The 25,781-nt window shown below is 47.0% G+C and overlaps 1 protein-coding gene across 1 annotated transcript in view; it reads right to left on the reverse strand.

The window, feature by feature from the left end:
- Window positions 1–2,203: 2,203 nt before the first annotated feature.
- Window positions 2,204–25,781, reverse strand: part of NOTCH1 (notch receptor 1) — a 105,570-nt gene continuing 81,992 nt past the window's right edge. The window contains exons 23-34 of the mRNA XM_034427164.3: window positions 23,491–23,748; window positions 22,274–22,386; window positions 20,185–20,753; window positions 18,225–18,650; window positions 16,572–16,720; window positions 13,608–13,824; window positions 11,783–11,873; window positions 10,421–10,580; window positions 8,749–9,044; window positions 8,465–8,612; window positions 8,272–8,369; window positions 2,204–7,647 (exon numbers count right to left, since the gene is read on the reverse strand). Coding sequence (XP_034283055.2) covers window positions 6,262–7,647; window positions 8,272–8,369; window positions 8,465–8,612; window positions 8,749–9,044; window positions 10,421–10,580; window positions 11,783–11,873; window positions 13,608–13,824; window positions 16,572–16,720; window positions 18,225–18,650; window positions 20,185–20,753; window positions 22,274–22,386; window positions 23,491–23,748 — 3,911 coding nt within the window. The 3' untranslated portion in view covers window positions 2,204–6,261. The remainder of the gene's footprint in view (window positions 7,648–8,271; window positions 8,370–8,464; window positions 8,613–8,748; window positions 9,045–10,420; window positions 10,581–11,782; window positions 11,874–13,607; window positions 13,825–16,571; window positions 16,721–18,224; window positions 18,651–20,184; window positions 20,754–22,273; window positions 22,387–23,490; window positions 23,749–25,781) is intronic.

Genomic DNA, 25,781 nt, shown 5'->3' on the forward strand with positions numbered 1-25,781 from the left:
CTCACTGTCAGAAAATTTCTCCTTATTTCCAGGTTGAATCTCTCCTTGTTCAGTTTCCATCCATTATTCCTTGTCTGGCCTTCAGATGCCTTGGAAAATAGCTTGACCCCCTCCTCTCTGGGACAGCCCCTCAAGTACTGGAACACTACTATCCTGTCTCTCCTGGTTCTTCTCTTCACTAGCCAGGCCCGGTTCCTGCAACCATTCATCGTATGTTGTAGTCTCCAATCCCCTTAATCATCTTGGTTGCTCTTCTCTGCACTTTTTCTAGAGTCTTAGCATCTTTTTTATAGTGTGACCAAAACTGGATGCAGTATGAATTGATTTGGAATTGGAATTGGAATTGAATTGAAATTTGATTTAATTGGATGAAATGGATTCTTTATTGGCCAAGTCTGTTTAGACACACAAGGAATTTGTGTCGGGTGCATGCAAAGTATCAGATTAGTGATAATTATAATAATAATACCAGTAAGGGGGGAGTATAGAAGAGAATAAGGATAAATGATAATACCTGTTGTAACATATGCTGGTGAAACATGGACACTAACCTCCCAATCAATACAAAAGATACGAGTGGCGCAAAGAGCCATAGAAAGATATATGCTCCTCATCACAAGACAAGATAGAAAGACCAGCACATGGATTAGAGAACAAACGGAAATATACGATGCCATCAAGAGTAAAAGAATTTAAATGGAAACGGGCTGGTCACATAGCAAGAAGAACCAATGGCAGGTGGAGCAAGGCAGTCATAGAATGGATCCCACTTGATTAAAAGCATCCATAAAAGTGATCTAAAACAAGACAGATTGATGGAATCAGCAACTATGGCATGCCCAATTGGCAAAAGAAAGCTCAGGACCATATTGGTTGGAAACATGCAGAAGAGGCCTACATCCTCCGATAGACAATGGCTAGGAGGAGGAGGAGGAGGAAATACTACTACAGCCATACTACATGGGTAAACAAACAGACACTAGATGGCACTGTGAGAATTAGGTGCTCAGCAGAGTGATGGCATATGGGGAAAAAACTGTCCCTGTGTCTAGTTGTTTTAAAAGTGCAACTGAAAATCTGCCAAAGTCAGGTTTTGGTGAGCCTGACTGGAAATCCCTGCTTTAGGGGACAAAAAATCTGTTTAATTTCATTTTTGCTTTGAAGTTTCTTACTTTAGACTCGAGTACTCAATGTTGCATAGGTCTGACTTCTCCCCCTTCTTGGTGAATTTGGCCTTGACTGACATTTACTGTCAAATCAAATCTTAACATTTACTACCTACAGCTTTGCAAATCTCAGAATATTAGGCTGGACTTGAGAATTAATGAAGGCGGCTATGGCACAAATGACATGGTTGTATCTGTAAAAGTATCAGGAATTGATTTTTACGACTGTAAACATGTGAATTGATTTCTCTTTCCTTTTCCAGGGTCCAAAGATCCAATTGTCCTTTGGGATGGAAATCACTGGTTTTTAATAGCTGGGAATTTTTCCAAAAAAGGATTACATTTACTTGTGATTTTTCTTTCCAGAAAGATTTGTATTTGCTCATATTCCAGTCTGATGCATTGGGGACCAGATTAAGTTCCAGTTTACATGTCTGAAGTGCTGAAGTCACCACTCTGTTTTACAAGTAAGCTGGTGTGATGTGGCCAGATGATTTTAAGATCAGTTTCATTTTCCCAGCTGTTTCTTTCTTCCCCAACTAACCTCCATGATTAAGGAGAAAAGGCGTAGTACCTTGGTAGATCTTTGGTCAACCTGATTAAAGGTATTGCCTTAATGAGCTCTGAGGTATATCTCTCACAATCAACATAGAGGAATAATTTTTTTATCTTACTGAAATAACGTAAGAATGCTTTTAAGGATTTGAGTGGTGCGGTGGCCTAGAGATGGAGCTCTTGCCTCACAATCGGGAGGCTGTGAGTTCGATCCTAGGTAGAGGCAGGTATTTCTCTCTCTGGGCACAATGAGAATATATCTGCTGAATATAACTCCACATTGGCAACAGGAAGAGCATCCGGCCAGTAAACATTCAGCTTTGTTCAGTTGCCCAGACTACCCCGCAAAGGATTATGGGATCATTGAAAGATGATGAATGTTTTTAAGGATTTCAGGAGCCCTTCCAGTGTTGGAAAAGACTCCACACATTTCCTTCTGTGAAATAAATTATCTAATCTGAAAGAAAAGCAAGACCACAACCAACGCTTCTAAATGCCTACTGACATAGTTTATTGCAAATCATGTAACAAAATAAAATAAAAGGCATCATTTTCGCAAACTACACTTTTGAATGGTTTTTTTTTTTTAAATTACAGGTTGGTTTGTTTTAATCTCCCACATCTCTTGACTTATAAACTACAGTCTAATTTATAAAACATAAAAAGATTTGACACCAAGAGGCGGGTGTTAAAAATCACTCATTGTAGAGACATGCCAACACTTTCCTGTATCCTAAAGGTGGGGAGGGTCTCCAGAGGTCCTTGGAGAAAAAAAAACGAAGCTTGGGAGGTGATCAGATTCCCCAAAAGAAGGTGCCAGTGTGTTCAACATCCGAAGTCTGAAGAACATCTTCCCCAGGATTACAGTTCATGCAATATGTACCATCTCACCCAAAGATGCCAATGCAGCTAGAGGTCAGTCCTACCTGGGCATCTCAGAGGATGTTCCTTTGAAGGTCATTCTCGACTTATGACTACAATTGGGACTGGAATAGCTTCCATTCCTAAGTGATGTGCTTTTCATTGAGTTATATCCAATTTTACCACTTTTTTTTGCCACCGTCATTAAACAAATCCTTCTTCCCCCATTGACACTTGTTGCAAGCCCGCCCGGGAAAGCTGCAAATAGCGATCTCGTGATCCCAGGATCTTGCAACCATCCATCCGCACAGGCTGCTTGCAAAAGTGCCTGAATTTTGCTCAGAGCCATGGAGCTTTTCAGTCAGAGTGAGGCTGGGAGTCCCCATTTTCAGTGTAATTTTGAATGGTTAATCAACTGAGGACTAAGTCAAACACTTTCATGTAGCATTTACTCCGAAGGACCCAATCTCACCAGCTAAGCCGATTTCATTCCTCCCTTGAGCAATATTTTCAACAACCCAAAAGAAAGTGCAATGCTTTCTTTTCAGTTTAATCATTTAGATTTTTTAAACAAAATCCACCCATATCGTTTTATGTAAAAAAAAAAAAAAAACCGACTCCGTATTTACAAAACATTAGCTTTGCCATAGGCGCATACTGTATATATATATATATTTGTATACAAATTCAGCTGCCCCACTTGCCCTGCCGGCCCCCGTTCTCTAAAAGAGAATAATACAACCGTCGCAAAAAAAACCCCAGAGGTGCCGAATCCTAAAAGGCAGGAGGCTCTTGCTGGCCGAAGGACAAAAACTTGCTTTCTAAGATGGCAATTCCGTCATGTGAATTAGGAGGATTCCTGCAATCGAATGCAGGGATATCAGCTTTCTGAAATTGGATAGAAGCTGATGCTATGGAGAAGTGGTCAGGTTGTGGTGAGGTTTTGCTGAGCCACATCCCAGTGGTTTCAACAGTGGCTTCTTCCAGCTGCCAGCCTCCTAAGGACCCCCGCCTCCGTCTGCCCCTCTGGAAACCCCAAAGTTGAAGTCTTTTTCCAGCCACCTCCAGCTGTGTTGAGGGATGCAACACAGAGTAAAGGCAAGTCTTTAATCCACACTGCCTACATCTTCAAGACACTGACCTAGTGCATGAAGGCTCAGGTGCCCTTTGGAGGCCAGGAGACGGGCAGGAAAGTTGGAACTTCTGCCCTGGACTTTGGTCAGTGAAGAGAATTTTCTCTCTCGAGTGCCTGTCTCTAGAAGGGCGGAATCCTTTTAAACCCATGTCCCAAAGGTCCTCTTTTTTTTTTTTTTTCAAAAGGCAAAATGGGCTTTGTTTTTCCTTGAAGACGTTTCGCTTCTCATCCGAGAAGCTGCTTCGGGGCCAACCCATCCATTCACACTACTGTTCCTGTGCAATGAAGCAGAACTGAAGAAGCTTCTTGGGTGAGAAGCGAAATGTTTTCAAATAAAAATAAAGTCCAGTTGCCTCTTGAAAAAAAAAAGGCATCCAGACCAGGATGACTGAGACCCTCCGAAGACTCTAAACCCATGGAAACCCATCCGCCATTTCTCACTCCCAACCTCCATTAGTTTTCCCAAACTGGGGACTTCCTAAGCTGTGAGTCCACCGCTCCCCATTGCCAGATAGAAGGCAAGTACTGGAAAGGCCAGGAAAGAGATTCCAATCCTGCCTTCCTATGGAAGTCATCTCCATCTCTTGATGGGTTCTAGACAACACATGGCCAACATCGTCTTGCTCCCATGGAGATGATGAGCCTCCCTCTCCCTACTGGGTTCCCCAACAGACCTTCAACCTTTCTTCATAGTCATCTCAACATCTTTTCTTGTTCGTGTTGTCTTTCCTTTAGGCTGTTCTTACAGTAGTGGCCAAAATTGTGGAAACCTTTTGGGAAAAGTGTATTTTTGAGGTTTGATGGCTAATAACACCACTTTTTTTTTTTTTTTTTTTTTTGGAGTTTCATAAAATAATCCTATTCCACTGCTGGAATGAATAGCCTGGGAATAGCCCAGACCTTCACCCAACTGAAAATCTATGGATTTTCTGACTAAAGAAACTGGTTAGTCAGAAGTGACCCAGCAATAAAACCCAGTTAATAGAAGCCATCCTTCAATCTTGGTTTCCCATCATTTTAGCAGAACTAAAAGTCTTGGTTCACTCCATGGGAAGACCTTGTAAGGCCGTCATTCATGCTAAAGGTTACCCAACTAAGTAAATTAACTGACGTGGTGATAATTTTTGTATATCTCGTTTTTTCTATGGGGATAATTTTTGCATATCTCATTTTTTTCTATGTGTTTCACTTCTTTATACTGTAACTGCTATTCTAATAGCAAATCCTTCATAAAAGTGATTGCATTACATGCTTGATTAAATTATCTTTCCACTGATATATAATTTTATGGTACTACTCCCCAAAAAAGTGGTGTTATCAGCTAGTTTTAGAAAAGACACTTTTCCCATAAGGTTTCCACAATTTTGGCCACTACTGTAGGTACAGTGCCCAGGATTGAGTTAGGAACACAAAAACCTTGTTAAAAAAAGGCAGGGCATTGCTTTCTTATTCTACGCTCGACCCAGGGCAGGCTTTCCTTTCCTTTCAACATTTGCAACAAACAAAGGGCACCTCTGAGAGAGGGGAGAAGCATTTGGAATTCACTATGTAGCTTAAAACCTCTAATCCTTGTTTTTGATCATAGGCAGTATTTAAAATAAATAAAGGAAAACGTTCAGCTTTCATGCAAAAAGATGGATAAAACTATGTAATACTGAAACTTTAATACAAAGATTCACGATCCATATTATCAGTGTTTTTCCTCCTTGGACTTCCAGCTCAGCCCGTGTGTTTTTTAAGATGAGTGGAATCCACCTTGAAATGGTTAGATACACCTTAAAGTGGCCGTGGCTGGGAAACACTGCCCTATTTCAATCTCCCATTTCCTTGGACTGCCCAAGTGTGTATCGGATACTCTTTTTCCAGAATTCCCACCTGCCATGAGGGCTAGGAACTTTGGGAGGGAATCTAAGACACCCAGAAGCATCCAGATGTAGAAAGCCGATACATCTATATATCTATATATCGTAAACACCCAGGGAACATTTTAAAGCGCTTTAAAAATAAACCATCAACTTATATTTAAATTATTTTTCCTCATATAGGTACATTTTTTTTTAAAAAAACAAAATTGCCCCTCCCCCTTTTTTATTCTGTTTTAAAAATGAACAGGAAAAAATATCCTGATCAATAAATACGGATCATTTTACTATTATGGATATTTTCTTATAGCTTTACAGAAGAATGTTTCTCTAGGCAAAAATAAAAATAAAAAAGCATGATACAAACGTTTGTTGTTGTTTTTTTAAAAAAATGTCAATTAAAAAAAGTCCCCGTTAATAGATTTTTTTTTTTCTATTTCTTGGAATAGTAAATGCAGCCCATGGAATTCTAAACAGAACATATAAATAAAACGGCAGTGTTTTCACATAAAAGAAAAAGTACATAAATAAATACTAAAAAAGAGGAAGAACGCAATGACGTTTCCAACTTACAATGTATGCAAAAATATTTTTTTTAAAAAAAAAAGAAGAAAAAAGGGATTTCTCCAGTTCAGCCAAGGGGGTCTGTCCGTCTCACAGGGCAGCTCAGGTGCCCCCCCCCTTACTTGAAAGCTTCTGGGATGCGCCCCACCTGGGGCTGCACGCTGGTGGGTGGGCTCGAGATCCCTTCCGACCAATCCGAGACGTTGGAATGGGGGGAGGAGCTTGACCACTGGTCCGGCGACTCCGGCGAGGGCGTGAGGAAGGGGTGGTCGGGCCCCTGGAGCTGATGGCTGGGCGTGTGGTCCATGGGGGAGGGGTAGCTGTGCTGGGAAGGCGGAGTCAGGAACTGGGGGGTGGTCAGGGCCTGGGACAGGCCGGGGGGCAGGGAGGTCGCCAGCACCTGGGTGTCCTGCGGCAGGATGGCGTGGACAGACAGGGCCCCACCATTCATCGGCTGCTGCAGCTCCGCCTGGCTCAGCTCGTTCCCGAGGAAGCTCGCCCCCACTTGGGGGGTAGTGTTCGTGGCCCCGCCATGGCCTTGCGGTGGGGGCGGCTGCTGCTGCTGGGGTTGCAGCAAGTGTGGCTGGGAGTGGGTGGGCAGGAGGCCCCCGGGGACCGCCTGGTAGGTCATCATGGGAGCCAGAGGGGTGCCGGAGAGGCCGCTGTGCAGAGGCGCCAGCAGCCCGTGCGGCAGGGCCTGGTTGGCAGGGTGCGTGCCCTGCGGAAGGGCACTCCTCAGCGGGTTGTACTGCCCGGGCACCAGGCTGTTCTGCAGGCGGTTCAGCCACTCGCACTGGCTCCCGCTGACGGCGAAGTTGAGCGAGGCTCTGCCCAGGAGGGCGCTGGCGCTGGAGACGGGCAGGTGAGACAGGCGAGGGGGCCCCGGCTCGAAGGGCTGCATCTGGCTGGCTCCCAGGCCCAGATCCGCCTTGCTGACCAGATTGAGTTGGCTGATGCTGAGGTGGGAGTCGGGCATGCCGGGCAGGTGATTGAGGGGCATGGAAGGGGAGGCCTGGAAGGGGGAGGTCATCAGGGGCGGGGAGGCCACGTCCGACAGGTAGCCGTGTGGAGATTCCAGGGAGTCGACCGGGGAGAGGACTCCGGAGCCGTCCAGCAGGCAGCCCTTGACCTCCTGAGACTTCTTCCGGGGGGCCTTCAGCCCCTTCGGCTCCTTCCCGTTGCAGCTCAGCCCTTTGGTGCTCGGTTTCCGGGCCTTCTTGCCCTGCAGGCCTGGCTTCAGGTTGCCCAGGTAGCCGCTGGGGGAGCAGAGTGGCGGGGAGAGGGTGGGGCCCCCCAGAGGCCCCCCGTTGTGCAAAGGCGGGCTCCGCACCAGGTTGTACTCATCCAGGAGGCGGACGATGTCGTGGTGCATGCGCTCCTGGGCCACGTCCCGGGGCAGGCGGTCCATGTGATCCGTGATGTCCCGGTTGGCAAAGCTGTCCAGCAGGACTTTGGCCGTTTCGTAGCTGCCTTCTTTGGCTGCCAGGAACAAGGGGCTCTCTTCCTAAAAGACAGGGAAGCAGGACTTCAGACCCCTCCCCTGAATCCATCCGCCTTCCCCGTTGCCTCGCCTTGGGTGAGCAATTTCCTTCGGGAGAAAGTTTCTCCCAAGGGGCCCCCATTCCCTCTTTCTAAGGCTCTGAGGGAGTGAGGGGCCACGGTCACCCAGCTGGCTTCCTGCCTCAGCAGGACTAGAACTCACCAACTCCCAGTTTCTAGTCTGGAGCCTTCACCACAACCCCAAACTGAGTCTAGTGCTTGTGAGAGGAGAGGAGAGGGGAGGGGAGGGGAGGAGGGGAGGGGAGGGGAGGGGAGGGGAGGAGGGGAGGGGAGGGGAGGGGAGGAGGGGAGGGGAGGGGAGGGGAGAGGAGAGGAGAGGAGAGGAGAGGAGAGAAGAGAAGAGGAGAGGAGAGGAGAGAAGAGAAGAGAAGAGAAGAGAAGAGAAGAGAAGAGAAGAGAAGAGAAGAGAAGAGAAGAGAAGAGAAGAGAAGAGAAAATGGAATGGAATGGAATGGAATGGAACTTGATGGAGATGTGTTGGGAGAAGAGTGGGGAAATGAGCCAAGGCAGTTCCATTAAATCCGGGGGTCTCTCGCAGCCCCAATTTGAAGCAGGACGTCCCACTGACCTTGTTGTTCTGCATGTCCTTGTTGGCCCCGTTCTTCAGTAGTGCCAGGGCAGCGTCCACATTGTTCACGGCCGCAGCCCAATGCAGGGCAGACTTCCCTGGAGGGGAAAAGGAAGAGGGGAGACCGTAAGCAGGCCGTTCCGCAGCCCCCTTCGGCAGACCGTGCAGGGGAGGCTCGGGGGTCCACAGGTACCTAGGTCATCCACAGCATTCACATCCGCGTGGCAGCTGATGAGATCTTCCAGCATGCCTTCCACCGCCAAGCGGGCAGCCAAAATCAGAGGCGTGGTCCCATCGTGCATGCGGGCATCCAAGTCGGTGGCCCTATTCCGGATCAGGATCTGTCCCGACGGGAAGGGAAGGAAGAAACACCTCGGTTAGCGGACAGTGGAAAGGACTGTGATATAAACCGCCCCCAGCTTTGGTGGGAAGGAGGGCAGAGACAAATGCCAGTCTGAGATGCTGCACCATCCTGACCTGGAAGACGCCCTGGGCATCTGCAGACACGGCTGCGTGGAGGGGCGTCTTGCCCATGTGGTCCTGGACGTTGGCGTCAGCGCTGGCTTCCAGCAGCCGCTTGGCCGCATCCGAGCGGGCATAACGGGCGGCCAAATGAAGAGCCGTCTCCCCCGTGCGATCCGTTTGATTGTGCAGGTTGGCTCCCTGGTAGATGAAATCCGAAATGACAGCCGGGGTGTCCTCTTCCTCCTCGCTGTTGCCCGTCTCCAGCCCTCCTCCGCTGCAGGAGGCGATCATCAGGGGCGTGAATCCGTCTGGCAAGGCAAGGAAAAGGGAGCCGTCAACAGAAACAGCCTGAAGGAATTGGGGAGCTGAAGTCCACAGACTGTGAACAACGTGGGTGATATGATAGCAGGGTCCCAATATCTCAGGGGCTGCCACAAAGAAGAGGGGGTCAACCTATTCTCCAAAGCACCAGAGGGCAGGACAACAAACAATGGGTGGAAACTCATCAAGGAGAGAAGCAACCTGGAATTAAGGAGAAATTTCCTAACAGTGAGGACAATTAGCCAGTGGAACTACTTGCCACCAGAAGTTGTAGGTGCTTCATCATTGGAGGTTTTTAAGAAGAGACTGGGCAACTGTTTGACTGAAATGGTAGGTCTCCTGCTTGTGCAGGAGTTAGGACTAGAAGGATTTTTTTTCTACAGGCTGACAGCAAGAATTCTTTATGTGCAAAAATGGAAAGACATGTTAATCCCCAAAATGGAAGAACGGCTGGGCAGAGGAGGCGGATATGGGCAAATCAACTGTTTTAATCGTTTTTTAAAAAATAATACATCTATTTTTTTTTTCTGCTTAGAAACTCCTTCTGGACTTTGTGCTCAGGCAGGAACAATGAAAGTTTGGCTTTAGGATATTCTGGTTAGATAGCTGTGTTGTTATAGAAATGGCTAGTGTATATACTAAGTATGTAAAAATAAAAAGTTGTTGCTTTATCATTTTTATTCTACCGTGCTGAAAAAAGTTGGTCCTGGCCACTTCGTTATTCTTTCCTACCCTATTCCCCCCTTTCTTTCTCCCCTTCTCCCTTCCCCATTTCCCTACTGCCTTTATCTTCATTTGGATTTTATATTATGAAATGCAGTAAAATAAATGAAAAACAAAAGGCAGGGCTGAGGCCACCTGGAATTTGGGAGGGGGGATGTCAGGCCTGGAAGCCATCTTTTGCATGGGGCCTTCAGGCCTGCCACATTTCCTGCTGTGGAAAACTGGGAGGGGGATTGTATGGAGCAGGGGAGATATGTAGTCATAATAACATTCCTTTCTCAGGGAGTCAAGGACATCTTGCCCTGAACCTGGAAGGCTGGAACTGGGAGGCATCTCCAGTTGGGACGGTGCTTGGATTGGACCTTGTGATGGACTTGTGGGTGTTGGGCAGGGGCTTGGACTTTCTTTTGGGTGGGGAAAACCTGGAAACTTTCAGATTCGGGTTTTCCCAGATGTGCCAATATGACATCTCTAATAAAACATAACTTTGAGGAAACTCAAGCCTTGGAGTTTTCTTTCATTGGGAGTATTACTTCAAACCCTGACAGGGGAATCTTTTCCAGAATGCAGGCTACCGGCTGGATCTTGAAGCAGTCCGTCATTCCCTCTTGTGCCAAAGACCCAAAGGTTCACACCCTACCTGGCCCTCGAACGTTGACATCCATGCAGTCGGCGTCGATCTCCCCCTGGGGTGGGGTGGGGGCCATGGAGGAAATGCGCAGGTCGGCCGCGTCCAGGTGCTGCTGCGTCCACTGCCGGTGGTCAGTCTGGTCATCGGGCAGCATGACCTGTTCCTCTACCTGGGAAGAGAGGGATGGAGAAGATCCAGTGAAGATCCATCCGCCGGAGCTGCCTCTGGTCAACTTTCCTGCAAAACGCTCGTTTCAGAGGAAGGCCGACACGGAGCTCCGTCTTTTGAGATCGGAAATTCAAACGTATTACTTAGAAGTTGGTTTTGTGTAATCTAGGGGGAAATGGAGGAGGAAGGGAATAGAGGAAGCGGAAGAATCATAGGGCCGAAGAGGTGATTTCTTGAGGTTTGAAATCCACCCCATAAAGCTGTGGGGGTCTGCAGATGTTCATAGAGCTTCCTGAAACTCCTACAAGCATCACATTTTGTTCCTGTGAGCAGAACTGTTTAACTGGGCATCTAAAAATGTCACGGTTAGAAAAGCCCTTTCGTAATGTTGAAGACGCTTCTCTCCAAGAACAGGGCTTGTGCTGTTTTCATGCCCTCGTTCTCAAAATGCTCCAGGGGAGGGGGGCGCGCGAGGGTATCAGCTGCCTCCTTCCGTCTCCCCTTTCCTTCCACCCGAGAACCAGGAAGGAGGAAAAAAAGATGGAACAGAGAGTGTACCTTTTCATTATGTAGCTCTCCACACGAAAGCACTTATGGGCCTGCAAAGATCCAAAAATCACCCTGTCCTAAACTCTGTCCTGCTATTTCTCAGCATTTTCCTGTCAGGCAAATAACCCCATAAAGGTTTGTGGCCCTAACTTTATTCCTGGGGGAGCTTGGGAATTTCGTTTGATTTTTTTCCCCCTCTCGGTGAAGTTTTTGAGTTTCCTGGCTCCCTCTCTTGTTGTAGATGTGTTTTTCAGGGCGTCTTTGCAAAGCTCTCCCCCACTTTTTTCGATCAAAAAAAGCCCACACAGAATTACTGCTTCAAACCCATCCTTCCCAGGCCCCTAGGCTGGAGACAGCGGGGCAGAGGTTGCACCACGGAAGGGGGGTCCTTTAGGCCATCGGTGAAGAATTACAAGAATTTATCAGGCTCCAGTGTGGTCCTTGGCTGGGTTTTAGTAAGGCAGGGACAGCTTTAGTCACTGCATTAAACTGCAATATATATTACAGGCGAATTACACGTTCCTTCTATGAAATTCTCTTCTTCTTTGACAGAAATCCCAAATGCCCAAAATCCAGACTGGATGAGAAGCGGTTAGAAAGAAAAATCTGGAGGATTTTCCAACTTCCCATCTGATCTCTGCGCGACCAGCTTACTCGGAATTTCTTGGTGTTGAGGGTCTCCTCGTCTCCCCACTCATTCTGGTTGTCGTCCATCAGGGTCCCGTTCGAAGCATTTTTCAAGGGTCTGGAGGACAAAGGGTTGGGGGAAAGGGGGGGGAAGAGAAAGGGGCAAGGAATTAAATCCACGGGGGGAAACATTCGAGCGACAAATGAAGTGGTGTAAAGACTAGACAAACTAAATAGAAAGACCTCTTCCCATTATTCTAGGATTTCCACCGTTTATCCATGCTGAGGGTATGACCCCCCGCCCCAACTTCCTAAAATTCAGTAATTTTGGAGACTTTCTAAGGAAGTCAAACTAAGTTTTTTTTAAAAAAATAGCGAGGAATTAAAATGAAGACGCAGAATGTCAGATGTTCTCAAAACAGAGCGGTTTGGGCGATGTGATTGTGTATATTCTCAATTTGTTATACAAAATCAATTTATTGGTGTAAACGCTGGATGTTCCCTCCAGATTATGAGCTGGCCAATAAAGAAGTTTCAATCATCACCTTCAACGGATTGACCCTTTTGGGGATCCTGTAAAACCATCCGATCTTTTTTTCTCTTTTTAAAAAAAATCTCTCTTTTTAAAAATGTGCTATCATTGGCCCTTTTTTTCAGGTGAATGTACTAAAAATACATAACATAAATTATATGTAGGCTGTCTTACGAAAGGAAGTCCATAGTGCTCAGGTGTTAAAAATATCAAATAATATATGTGCTTCTGTATACACTTAAAAGAGAGAGAAGCTAACGTTTTTAGTTTTTTTTAAAACAAGTTTTATTAAATTTTTCTTTCACATGCATATGTTGTGAACAGAGTTTTGACCGGGTGAAAAAGTAGGGAAAAAGAATATTATGGCAGAAATTGAAATATATAAATTGTGTTTGGAAAAAACAGAAAAGAAGATTGGAGTAGATTATAAAAATTGATATATAACTATGTTATAAGTTGTATAAGATGTGACCCTGAGAGAAGCTAACGTGAAGAGTCTGAGAGGCCATAAAATATAACCGATTACTTTGCAACCTGCGATCATTCTTGAATGAGAAACTGAAGTCCACTTAGAAGGAAGCCAGTGAAAATAAAGCTGGGACTTTTGTGCCCACCCACAACCCACAGACCTCCCGAAACTTACCCATGACCCCCACTGAGAGAAAAGGAAGTCAAAGCATAGCACAAATCAATGAGAGACACACACAGAGACACACTTCCGACAAATGGGCCAAGAAGGCAGCCTCGGTGTGTTTCCGACAATTTATCCTGCGTGGGGCAGAAAAGCAGCCCTTTCACAAAATCCCAGGACTAATATTTGCCTCTATTTCCCCTGGACTGCAAAAGGAAGCCAAAATTCAAAATGCTTTGAAAAATAACGTAAATAGCATATTATTTTATTATTTTTTATATGGTGTTTTTAATGTCCCTTTAAGCCGCCTTGAGTCGCCATGCGCCATGCAAATTTTCCAAATAAATAAGTAAAGGTCTGTCCCAGCCAAGTTCTATTTTGCTAAACCGAAGTCAAAGCTGGCATGCCGTAAACATTAAAAAGCCGTTCCTTCGACACACTAAATTGGGGTTAATGAGCCACCGCTGCTGTGCTCATTTCACATGCTTTTTAAAAAAAATTCCCTAAACAAATAAACTCCATCCCTCTTCAACCCCATGCCCCATTAAGACAAGAGTTACATGGTCCCCACACAATGCTATTTGTGTGAACCAGACCAAGAGGGAACCACTCTCTAGGATCAGGTTCCAGATCCCAACCTCTGCTGGAGATCCCTGCAAGGGGAAAAGGGGGTGGGTGGGATTACTTACTTCAGCCCCACGGAATCCTCTCCCAGCGGTTCCCGGCGCTTCTTCTTACTGGACTCGGTCACTTTGAAGCCTTCGGGGAACCAGAGCTGCCCATGTTCCCGTCGCCGCTTGCGAGTTGCCAAAACTCCGATGCCAATGCAGAAGAGCAGAAAGAGAGAAGGTACCACCACATACATAGGATACCACTGGCTGCTCCGGGGGGAATCGGCCGTTTCACCTGGGATGCAAAAAGCCAAGAGGACCACGGTGAGACCGAGGGAAGGTGCAGCCCAGCCGGAAGAAGACAGGCGAACTGAGGTCCAAGCAGCCCCACCACTCGTCCCCCCCTCCCTATCCAGCTCCAAAGGAGGAGGAAGAGGAGGAGGAGGAGGAGGAGGGCACTTTCGATGTGATTCATCAGCATTGCAAACTCTCTGTTGCTTCGCTGGGAGAGAAAAAAAGCTTTCCTTCCTTTAGGAGCAAAAGGATTAGCCCATTTCAAATCATTGGATCCACATTGAGCGGTTAAGTCCAAAGGATTTGGGAGGATTTGGGAGGCGCACACTTCAGCTCTTCACATGTCACGGATCGATTACAAGGTCTGGGGCAGCTTCCCCTCCCTCCCTCCTCCTTTCCTAGCAATACTTATTTTGAAATAAATTCCGGAGGGGAGACAAAACTTGATTTTTCTTTCCCCCCCTCTCCCACAAACAGCAAGGGAAGGGGACTGGTTTTTAAAAAAAGGCATTCAATTCATGGCGTAAAGGGAACTCTTCACTGCAATTTTTGATCGCCGGTGTTTTACAGCTTTGGGGCCAGGGTTTACAATTGGCTTTGTATGTTGTACATTATGCATGCGGGGCACATATGTGTATTTGGGGCCTTTGACTCAAGAAGCATATTGAGCTGCATCTGGCGGAATTAGCCCCAAACTATAAAATCCATTATTAACTTAATCCTCTATTTCTCAACCTTGGTAATTCGAAGAACTGTGGATTTCAACTCCCAGAATTTCCCAGCCAGCATGGGAGGCTAGGGAATTCTGGGAGTTGAAGTCCGCATGTCGATGCCAACGCTGAGGATCACGGGCCTGCTCACATTCTGTAAGATTAGAAACCAAACAAGTTTTGTTATTGGGAAACTGGTGAGAAACCCCAAATTACACTGCTTCGATGCCAGATGGATATTTTAATAGACAACAATACGAAGGTAAACCACACCTGGAATCCTGCAACCAATTTTGCAACTACAAAACAGATGTTGAGACTTTGGAAAAAGTGCAGAGAAGAGCAACTGAGATGATCAAAGGCCTGGAGATTAAAACATATGAAAAACGGCTGCAGGATTTGGGTCTCGCTAGTCTAGAGAAGAGAATTAGGGATGACATGATAGCAATATTCCAGTATTTGAGGGGCTGCCACAAAGAGGTGGGGGTCAGATTATTCTCCAGAGCACCAGAAGGCAGGACAAGAAACAATGGATGGAAACTAATCAAGGAGAGAAGCAACCTGGAATTAAGGAGAAACTTCCCGACAGGGAGGACAATTAACCAGTGGAAAAACTTGCCACCAGAAATCGTGGGTGCTCCATCACTGGAGGTTTTTAAGAAGAGACTAGAAGGCAGAGGAGAGGAGAGCAGTGGAAATCTATGGGCCGATCCTTGGGAAGGAAGAGCCACCGCTGCTAGCTCTGGGGATAAAAGGCAGGGGGCAGAGATGTATAGATGTGGCAGACAACTATTCATCTTCTGGCCGGCTGGATTTGTTAGCCTGCGTTGAGAGAGAAACTTTTTGCCGGGGCTGCCGGGGCTCCTAATAAAGGAATCTGTTGAGTTAATTTCAGAGGGTTTGTCGTGCTTGGGGATGTGGAATTGGGATCGTAGAAAACACCCAGGAGCATAGAAGAGTTCAGAGGCAGATGCATAAATAAATGTCTTAAACATATTTATTCATATGATAAATCATATTAACTATGTACAACAGAGATCAAGTTGTTGTGGCTCCGTTGCCTGAGCCTGGGCTATCGACAGATGCAGACTCTGAGAGTGAGGGAGAGGAGTTGGCAAGGCCTCCTTCTCCAGGATCCTCCTCTCTGGCAATGCTTCCAGAGGACACCGAAGGCCAAACTGGGCTGGCTTGAGCTAAATTTTAAATTGATTTTAAATTGGGTTGTTTTAATTACGGCCAAAATATTTAATTATTTTAATACTGTTTTTAAATTTTGTATGCTCTGTTTTTACTTAGGCTGTGCACCGCCCTGAGTCCTATTGGAGAAGGGCGGTATAGAAATTTAATTAAATAAATAAATAAATAAACGATAGGCTCAGAGCCAAGCACGTCCCCGCAGCCACAGGTGGACAGTGATGAGGAAGATAAGTGCTGGCTGGACCCTCGGCAGCGGCGCAGGGAGAAGCGTGCGCAGCAGAGGGGAAGGCGTGCCAGAGATTAGCTGAGTCACTGGACCACACCCCACAGGGTATAAATGTGGGTGTGGTTGCCGGTTCAGTTTGTGACGAGCAAAAACTGGAAATACTCCATGATCTCTGCGTTACTGGACTTTGCCTGCTTTATCGGACTGCATTTGGATGAATCCTTGTATTGCTGAAACTTTGCCTGCTTTATCAGAATGCTTGCAGTCTAATCTTTGTTTTGTGTGAGTAAAGTCTGAATTGGCAGCTAGCCACTGGGTTGCTGCCAGCTTTATCTTCAAAGAGTTTTGTCGTGTGGCTTATTAACTCCGGGCCGTCTGTGGGGGTGCGTGTGTGGTACGGGGACAGAACACAAGTCTCATGAGGAACAAACACAAAAAGTGAGAGAGATGGAGAGAGCACAAGGTGGAAAAGGTTGGAGGGGGTTTTATACTCAGGGTAAGCCCCTCCTTTCCACACAGAGGTGGAGACACTCTCTGCCTCCACTGGTGTCTATATGACACATGTGCCAATGGCTTGCAAATACTTGACAGGGGAGCTGGGTCAGAACAGCTTACTTTTCACGGCTTCGATCTTGTAGGGAATGTCCAAGTTGCCGCTTGAGGCCAAGGCGCCCAGGAATGCCGCTACGTCGTTGGCACTTTGAAAGCACTGAGAGGAGGCTTGGATGCATTGGCGGTTGTCGATTTCCAGGTGAACGATGGACCTGCAGGTTTGGGGAAGGGAGAACGTATAGACATAAGCAGGACCATTCCAGTTGGAAGGAGGAGTGGTGCGGTGGCCTGGAGGTGGAGCTCTCGCCTCACAATCAGGAGGCTGTGAGTTCAATCCTCGGTAGAGGCAGATATTTCTCTCTCTGGGCACAATCTCTCTGAACAAAACTCTGCACTGGCAACAGGAAAGGCATCCGGCCATTAATACCCTCTGCTAGCTCTATTCAGTTGCCCAGACTCCACCCCGCAAGGGATTATGGGATCGTTAAAGGAAGATGATGATTCCAATGGGAAGGACACCCACTCCGCCCTTCAGCGCAAGGACTTGGTGCCAGGGTTGCTTGATACGAATCCAACTGAGCCTGACCCAGTTCTGCCAGACTTACAACAGTTCATTTAGCGACCATTCAAAGTTACATGATTAAAATGCAGGCACTTGGTAGCCAGCATGGTTCATATTTATGATGGTCGCAGCGTCCCGGGGTCACATAATCCCCTTTTTGCCATTTTCTGACAAGTAAAGTCAACGGGGAAGCCAGATTCATTTAACAACCATCTTACTAATTTAACAGCTGCTGTGACTCATTTAACAACTGCGGCAAGAAAGGTCATAAAATGGGGTAAAACTCAACATCCGTCTCGCTTAGCAAGAGAAATTTGGGGCTTAATTCTGGCTGTAAGTCGAGGATCCCCTGTGTTGTGCTGGGTGAGGCCTTTGGGTTATTCTCCTTGGATGTCCCAAATGTTTTTTTTTCAGGAGGCAACTGGACTTCCTTCTTTTTTCTTTTGAAGACGTTTCGCTTCTCATCCAAGAAGCTTCTTCAGCTCTGACTGTATGATGGTGGGGAATGGAAGGATTTATACTCCTTGCAGACAGCTGGTCATTTGCATCCTTTTAGAGGGTCCTTGAAGGACTTGGAGGCTTATATCTGTGTCCTCAGGGTCACCTGAGTGGTGCTCCTGGTTTATGTGGTCTGCCATTTTTCCCTCTGGAAATCCATTCCTTCTCCCGCATCTTTCAAAAGGAGTTCATCCCAAATTGTATAGCTGAACGTCTGTAGAGATTCATGTAGCCATGTAGATAAACCTCCAAGTGCTTCAATGACCATCTAAAAGGATGCAGACGACCAGCTGCAAGGAATACAACTCCTTCCATTCCCCACCATCATCCAGTCAGATCTGAAGAAGCTTCTTGGATGAGAAGTGAAACTTCTTCAAAAGAAACAAAAAACAAAAAAGTCCAGTTGCCTCTTGAAAAAAGCACCTGGATGACTGAGAATCTCTACAGAATTCTCCTTGGATATTCTCCATACAGAGAATTCTGTAGAGATCTTCTCGCTGGTCCCAATTTCTATTCGCCCCAACTGATCAGGGCCAGCTAGGTTTGTTCTTCCAAATGGGCAGGGCCACACAACGCAAAGTCCCTCAACTTGGGTCTGAATGACTACACACCCACACATACACACCCCGTAGTCACCTCGGTGCACTCCTGCTTACCCGTAGATTTCCACCTGGTCCAGCTCTCTCTTTGGCCTCTGGCTGAGCCCCGAGCGGACAGCTTCCTGCACGCTGAGCATCACTTCAGACACGTCCGGCCAGCCGCCCACCGACCTCTTGATGCGGTGCTTTTTCAGTTCTTCCGGATTCCCAAAATAAGGGAAGATCATGGACTCGCCCTTGGCGTCCTTCTTGAAAACCACGTTGGTGTGCAGGACCCGGCTGAGCTCCCGCAGGAAGTTAAGAGAGTTGTTCCTCAGGAGATCAGGGCTGATCAGCACCACCACTACCAGGGTCCCGTCGGCAAGCCTCTCGGGAACGTGGTTGGCACAGTCGAGGCCGTCCCATTCGCACTCGGCGCTGTTGCAGCCCGTGTCACAGTTGCCGTCGGAAAAGTGGTCCTTGCAGTACTGATCGTAGAGAGGGCTGCCAAGATGGAGGAAGAAACGGGTGAGGCCCACCGGACCCTTTCAAGGCCACGTGTCATCTAGACACCCCTAGGCCAACTGCTGTCCCTCCCAAGTAGGCCACCCTGTTTCATTTTGGAGTACGATTCATATTTTAATGCAGAAAATTTTGAAAATGGGAGATAAAAATGAAACCAGAACTTTTCCTTTTGGGCCTAATCGAAAAAGAACTGGAGAAAAAAATTGGAACTTCGTTATTATCTACGTTGATCTTAGCAGCACTATTGCGTGCACAAAAATGGAAGGGTGATTCCTACCACAGAAGAATGGTTGCAGAAGCTGATGGCGGAAATGGCAGAACTGACTACTTTGGTTAAAGGAAAGAACGTAAGTACTTTTGTTTCCACATGGAAACCGTTTCTGAACTTCATGCTTGATGTGGAAAAGAATGAAACTCTAACTTTGGGCTTCACCAGTTAGACGGATAGACCTTTACAGAAATGGCTTATTTATACTATTATGGAAAAGCAAGGAGTTGTGATTTGATGTTAATGCCTTATTTTATTGTAACAGAAAGAGTCGGAAGTCAATGCTTCTTTTTATTTTTAATTTTTCCCTATTTTTCCTCACCTTTCTTCCCTCTTCCCCCTCTACCCCTCACTGCTCTTCTATTTACTTTTGTATTTTGTATTTTATAATACTTCATAACTCAATAAAAAACGTTAAACAAAGGAAAGTTACAGAAAACACATAACTTGCCTCCAGAAGTTGCGAATGCTCCAACACTGGAGCTTTTTAAGAAGATGCTGGAAATGGTTATTGCCTAACTAGTTGGGCAGGAAATATGTAAGCCAACATTGTATGTTTGTATTATGTAAATGTATTATGTTGCTTTAAGGACATTGCTGAGTCATTCTGCATCCTGATTGGATGAGCTCTGTAGCCAATGTGTTTAAGGAGAGCTTAATTGTGGTTAGTGTGAACACTACACCATATTTTTACCTGCTGCTATGCTGTAACTATTTTTGATCTCTCTAAATGGTCATTGTTTGATCATGGTTTATTTATTACTATTTCCTGATATTTATTGAACTGTTTTTATATTGTTCCTGAATGTTCCTTGTATTTTTCTACAAACTGGTAAGAAGATTTTACATCCCTGGATTGATCTTGTATTGCACTTTATATGGCTAAGACTTGGATTGTTAAAGGACTATGATTTCGCTTTACCCTTAAAGCAAAATACTATAAAACCAGTTTGTCTGCATGTTATTCACAATTACTCTCAAAACCGTTTCCGTGCGTAAAAACTTCTGATGGTACTCTGCTTTACGAGCTCCATGACTCTGGTGGTGACACAACAATATCCTTAACAATAACCCTTTGTCTGAAGTGGTGTAGAGTTTCCTGCCTAAGCAGGGGGTTGGACTAGAAGACCTCCAAGGTCCCTTCCGACTCTGTTATTCTAAATTCTAAGCCCAGCTAACTGGCTAAGCCCAGCAGAGCAGAGGAGAGGGATGCCACGCCCTGCCCAGCCGGGCCCGGTGACTTACTTGCACTGCAGCTCGACCTTCTGGCAATCAAAGCCGTCATAGAGGCAGCCGCTGTTATTGCACTGGATGTCGCATTTGCCGTCGTTGAAGTAGTTCCAGCACTGCAGGGCCTGGGTGCAATTCTTCCAGGGGTCATTGAAGTTGAGCGAACAGTCCCCGCCGTCCCAGCCGCAGGCGTGGTTGTTGCACTTGGCGTCGCAGATCTTGTTGCCGGCGAGGCTGGGGCAGCCGGGGATTTCGCACTTCTCCTCCACCGGGGGAGGGGTGATGTCCTGGCCAGGCCCTCCGGGGAATTCAAAGTCCAGGATGTGGCAGTTGAGGCCATTGAAGTTGACGGGACAGAGGCAGCGGTAGTGGGGCGGCTCTGTGGTGAACTGGCAAGTGCCCTCGTTGTAGCAGGGGCCGGAGTGGCACGGGCTGTGTGAGGGGAACTGGCACTCGGGACCGGTGAAACCCGGCGCGCACATGCACCTGGACTGCCTGGAAGTGGGAACGCAGGTGCCGCCATTCAGGCACCTCAGCATCTTGCAGCTGTGCAGGTCATTTTCACACGTGATGCCATCCAAGCCCTGAGAGGGGAAGAAGACGTCACTCAGAAGTTTGTTTATGTTTATTCATACTTATATGCCGCCCTTCCCCCGAAGAACTCGGGGCAGCTCACAAAGATAAAACAACGGAACAATAAAATTAATACTAAAATAATCCAATTAAAATCCCCAAGAAGTTAAAACTAAGACTCCCATCAGATCAGACAATTTGGTGGAAAAGCCATGTCTTCAGGTCACCGGGGAAAGAGCGGAGGTCGGGGGCTGTCCGGAGCTAAGTGGGTAACCCATTCCAGAGGGTCAGTGCACCCACAGAGAACACCCTCATCCTGGGCGCCATCAACCAAGAGCCTGGTGGCGCAGCAGACTAATAGCCTGTTATTAACATTCAGCTGCCTGCAATTACTGCAAGTTCGAATCTCACCAGGCTCAAGGTTGACTCAGCCTTCCATCCTTTCTAAGGTAGGTTAAATGAGGACCCAGTTTGTGGGGGCAATAAGCTGACTTTGTATAAAATATACAAAAGTATGAAGGCTATTGCTTAACGCATTGTAAGCAGCCCTGAGTCTCCGGAGAAGGGCGGCATATAAATCAAATTAAAAAATTAAATTTTTTTTTAAAAAAACCAACATTGTCTGGCCGAAGGCACCCGGAGGAGGGCAGTCCTATGTGAGCGCACTGGGCGGTGGGAGGCCGGTAGGAGGTGATCCTGCAAGTACCCCAGGCCCATGCCATGAAGGGCTTTATAGGTAAGTACCAGCACCTTGAAGCGGATCCGAAGGACCAACGGTAACCAGTGCAACTCGCACAGGAGTGGTGTAACACGGTAATAGCGGGAAGCTCCCGTAACAAGCTGCGCGGCCGCATTCTGGACCAGCTGGAGCCTCCGAGTGCACCCCAAGGGCAGCCCCATGTAGAGGGCATTGCAGTAATCCAAACGTGAGATAACGAGAGCATGAGTGACTGTACGGAGGGCATCCCTGTCTAGGGAAGGGCACAACTGGCGCACCAGGCGAACCTGTGCAAAAGCCCCCCTTGTCACGGCCGTCAGATGGTCCACCAAGGGCAGCCGTGAATCTAGGAGGACGCCAAGACTGCGAAGAAGTGAAGGAAGGACTGCCCAGACTGGGGAGGTTAGCACTCCATGTCAGGGTCCATCCAGTCCCTGCGTGGTCACATCTGGTCAAGGGGGGGGCACGCCAGCCCTGGAACTCCCTAAAATTGTGGGGTTCCACATTCCTCACAAAAGAAGATTGTCCGCCTTTTCCTGTCCCTCGTCCTCTTCTAGTGGCACAATAGTTCCAGACTCTTCCATTTCTCTCCTCAGCCCTCCCCCCCCCCGAGCCCTCTGGCCCCCGAGCCCTCCTTCCCCTTCTCTGCACCCTTTGAAAAACCAGAACTGGACCCAGGACTCCAGGTGGGGCCCAGCCCTTCAAAACACCAGCCCATCACAATCCAGGTGTGAAGAAGAGGAGGCTGCAGCACCCTGCTTGAGCCCCCCTCCCCCACTTCTGCCTCTGACCAAACAAACGCCGGCCACGTACCGGAGGACACTTGCAGATGTAGCCGTGTTTTGTGTTGCTGGCCACGGCGCAGGTTCCCCCATTCCGGCAGGGTCTGTTCTGGCAGCCATTGAACACTGCTTCACAGCGCCGTCCTGGAAGGGGAGCAAAAAAAAAGGGGGGGGGTTCAGACTGAATTCGGGGTCTAAGCTCTCTCCTGGGCTGTTCTGGATGAAGAGAGGGCCTTCCTCCCTTGGGCCTCGGAAACCTTCGTGGAAATGGGCCACTGCTTTGTTGGAGTTGTGACAAAAAGTCGGAAACTTTTTTTTGTTTCCCTTTGTTCTGCTGGTTCCTCCCCAACGAAGAATTGGTGAGAGTTGCCTTCAGGGAGGGGAAGGAAGGAAGGGAGGGAGGGAGGGAGGGAGGGAGGGAGGAAGGAAGGAAGGAAGGAAGGAAGGAAGGAAGGAAGGAAGGAAGGAAGGAAGGAAAGAAATGAGAATGGAAGGAAGGAGGGAAGGAAATGAGAATGAGAGGAAGGAAGGAAGGAAGGAAGGAAGGAAGCAGGAGATGGGAATGAGAAAGAAGGAAGGAAATAAATAAATAAATAAATGAGAATGGAAGGAAGGAAGGAAGGAAGGAAGGAAGGAAGGAAGGAAGGAAGGAAGGAAGGAAGGAAGGAAGCAGGAGATGGGAATGAGAAAGAAGGAAGGAAATAAATAAATAAATAAATGAGAATGGAAGGAAGGAAGGAAGGAAGGAAGGAAGGAAGGAAGGAAGGAAGGAAGGAAGGAAATAAATTACAATGGCAGGAAGGAGGGAAGGAAATGAGAATGAGAGGAAGGAAGGAAGGAAGCAGGAGATGGGAATGAGAAGGAAGGAAGGAAATGAATAAATAAATGAGAATGGAAGGAAGGAAGGAAGGAAGGAAAGAAGGAAGGAAGGAAATAAATGACAATGGCAGGAAGGAGGGAAGGAAATGAGAATGAGAGGAAGGAAGGAAGCAGGAGATGGGAATGAGAAGGAAGGAAGGAAATGAATAAATAAATGAGAATGGAAGGAAGGAAGGAAGGAAGGAAGGAAATAAATGAGAATGGCAGGAAGGAGGGAAGGGAAGGAAATGAGAATGAGAATGGGAGGAAGGAAGGCAGGCAGGAAGGCAGACAGTGTGGGAGGGGAGGATACTGCCCTCCTGTCTAGACCCCAATTTTTTTGGTCCAACCCCACCTCCAGGCCTCCGGGATCCCCCTCTTGGCGCTCACCCGTGTATCCTGGGCGGCATTCACACTTGTAATCGTTGACTCTCTGCACGCAGTTCTGGGTGCCCCGCTGGTCACAGGGATTGGAGAGGCACTCGTTGACGTCCCCCTCGCAGCGCTCCCCAACGAAGCCTGGCAGGCAGATGCAGCTGTAGCCCCCCACCTTGTCCACGCACTTCCCTCGGTTGAAGCACTTGGGGGTCTGGGTCTGGGGGTCGGTGGCAGGGCTGCAGTCGTCGATGTTGATCTCGCAGTGTACGCCTGGGCGGGGGAGGGGAGCCAGTCAGTTCACAGGATCCTTCCCAGTCATTTATACATTGCTTCATTTCCAAGGCTTACCAGTCACCCTGTAAAACCAACTCTCGGCCTCCCTACTTTGGGAGAGCAGAGGGATGCAGCGTTTCTCCACCTCAGCAACTTCAGGGTAGGTGGGCTTCAACTTCCAGAATTCTCCTGCCAGCAGAATTCTGGGAGCTGAAGTCTTTAAGCTGGTGAAGTTGGGAAACTGAGCCTAAGTGGCGTAGGAGGCTAATGCCTCCTACTAAGGCAGCATTTAACATCCAGCTGCCTGCAATTACTGCGAGTTCAATTCTCACCAGGCTCAAGGTTGACTCAGCCTTCCATCCTTTCTCAGGTGGGTAAAATGACCCGGTTTGTGGGGGCAATAAGCTGACTTTGTATAAAATATACAAAAGTATGAAGGCTATTGCTTAACGCATTGTAAGCCGCCCTGAGTCTCCAGAGAAGGGCGGCATATAAAAATAAATTAAAAAAAAAAAAACAACACTGGTCGATTATTCACATCCCAAAGGTGATTTGTTTTCAACTGGCAAATGGACTTTCTGGTTTTCCTTTGAAGACATTTTGCTTCTCATCCAAGAAGCTTCTAAAAGGAGCCTTGGTGGCGCAGCAGACTAAAGCACTGTTAAGTAACACCAGCTGCCTGCAATTACTGCCAGTTCAAATCTCACCAGGCTCAAGGTTGACTCAGCCTTCCATCCTTCCGAGGTAGGTAAAATGAGGATTGTGGGGGCAATAAGCTGACTTTGTATAAAAAAGAACACCGCTTGGGGGGTGCCCGAAAGCCCTACTAAGCAGGTCTATACAAAAGTATGAAGGCTATTGCTTAACGCATTATAAGCCACCCCGAGTCTCTGGAAAAGGGCGGCATATAAATCGAACCAATAAATAAATAAATAAATAAATAAATAAATAAATAAATAAATAAATAATAACTGGGCTTTCTGGTTTTTCTTTGAAGACGTTTCGCTTCTCATCCAAGAAGCTTCTAAAAGGATGCAGAGGACCAGCTGTCCGCAAGGAGTATAAATCCTTCCATTCCTCACTATCCTGTCAGAGCTGAAAAAGCTTCTTGGATGAGAAGCGAAACGCCTTCAAGGAAAAAACTGAAAGTCCAGTTGCCTCTTGAAAAAGCACCTTTGGGACAACCAGGACCTGGAGGACTGAGAATCTCTAGAGACACTGATTATCCATGCTTGAGCGCAAGCTGGCCTAATGATTTTTCCATGTCTTTTTCAGTGGCAATAGAGAAGCGGATTGCCATTGCCTTCTTCCAGGATGCTTTTATAATGCCTACAATCCCGGGATCTCCGGGTAGTCTCCCATCCAACTACCAGTTCGGTCCAACCCAGCTTATCTTTGTATATTAAACTAAAATCAGCTGCTCTCTTATATTATTCCGTCCTACTCTGGGCTACAATCTCATCAAATTTGTTTCCTCCACAGCCTTTGTGGATTATTGGTGTCAAGGCAATTAGCCCCGTCACCTTCCTGGGGTAATTGCTTGGATCGTGGCACTTTCCTTGTGTATACTCTTGAAAAATAAAACCGGAATACATCTTCTAATTAAACTCATATTTATTGTAAAGAAGAAAATAAAACATCTTACTAATCTAAATAATTAAACTGTTACATTTTGGTAAAGTTCCTTCCGGCTACCTCTCTGCAGCCAGACTTCTCTTGGCAAGAGAACAAAGAAAAGTGTGAAGTAGAAAGAAAAGAATGTGGATATACGTAGTTAGCTTACTGATAACAAAATTGGCAAGCTACGGAAAGTCTGACAGTCCAGAAATAATGAGCTCAGCCGGTAAATACAAAAACGCAGTGACAATTGGAACCCCAATGGAGGAAACCAAATTAATTTACAGGATCATGGGGGTGGAAGGGACCTTGAAGATCTCCTAGTCCAACCCCCTCATGCCGTATCTTGGACAACAAATAAGTTATCCAATTTTGAAAAGGTGCTTGACCAACTCTCACCACCAGAGGGAGAC

Source organism: Pantherophis guttatus, chromosome 16 (genome assembly GCF_059756535.1).
Source record: "Pantherophis guttatus breed Tessera chromosome 16, ASM5975653v1, whole genome shotgun sequence".
NCBI lineage: Eukaryota > Metazoa > Chordata > Lepidosauria > Squamata > Colubridae > Pantherophis > Pantherophis guttatus.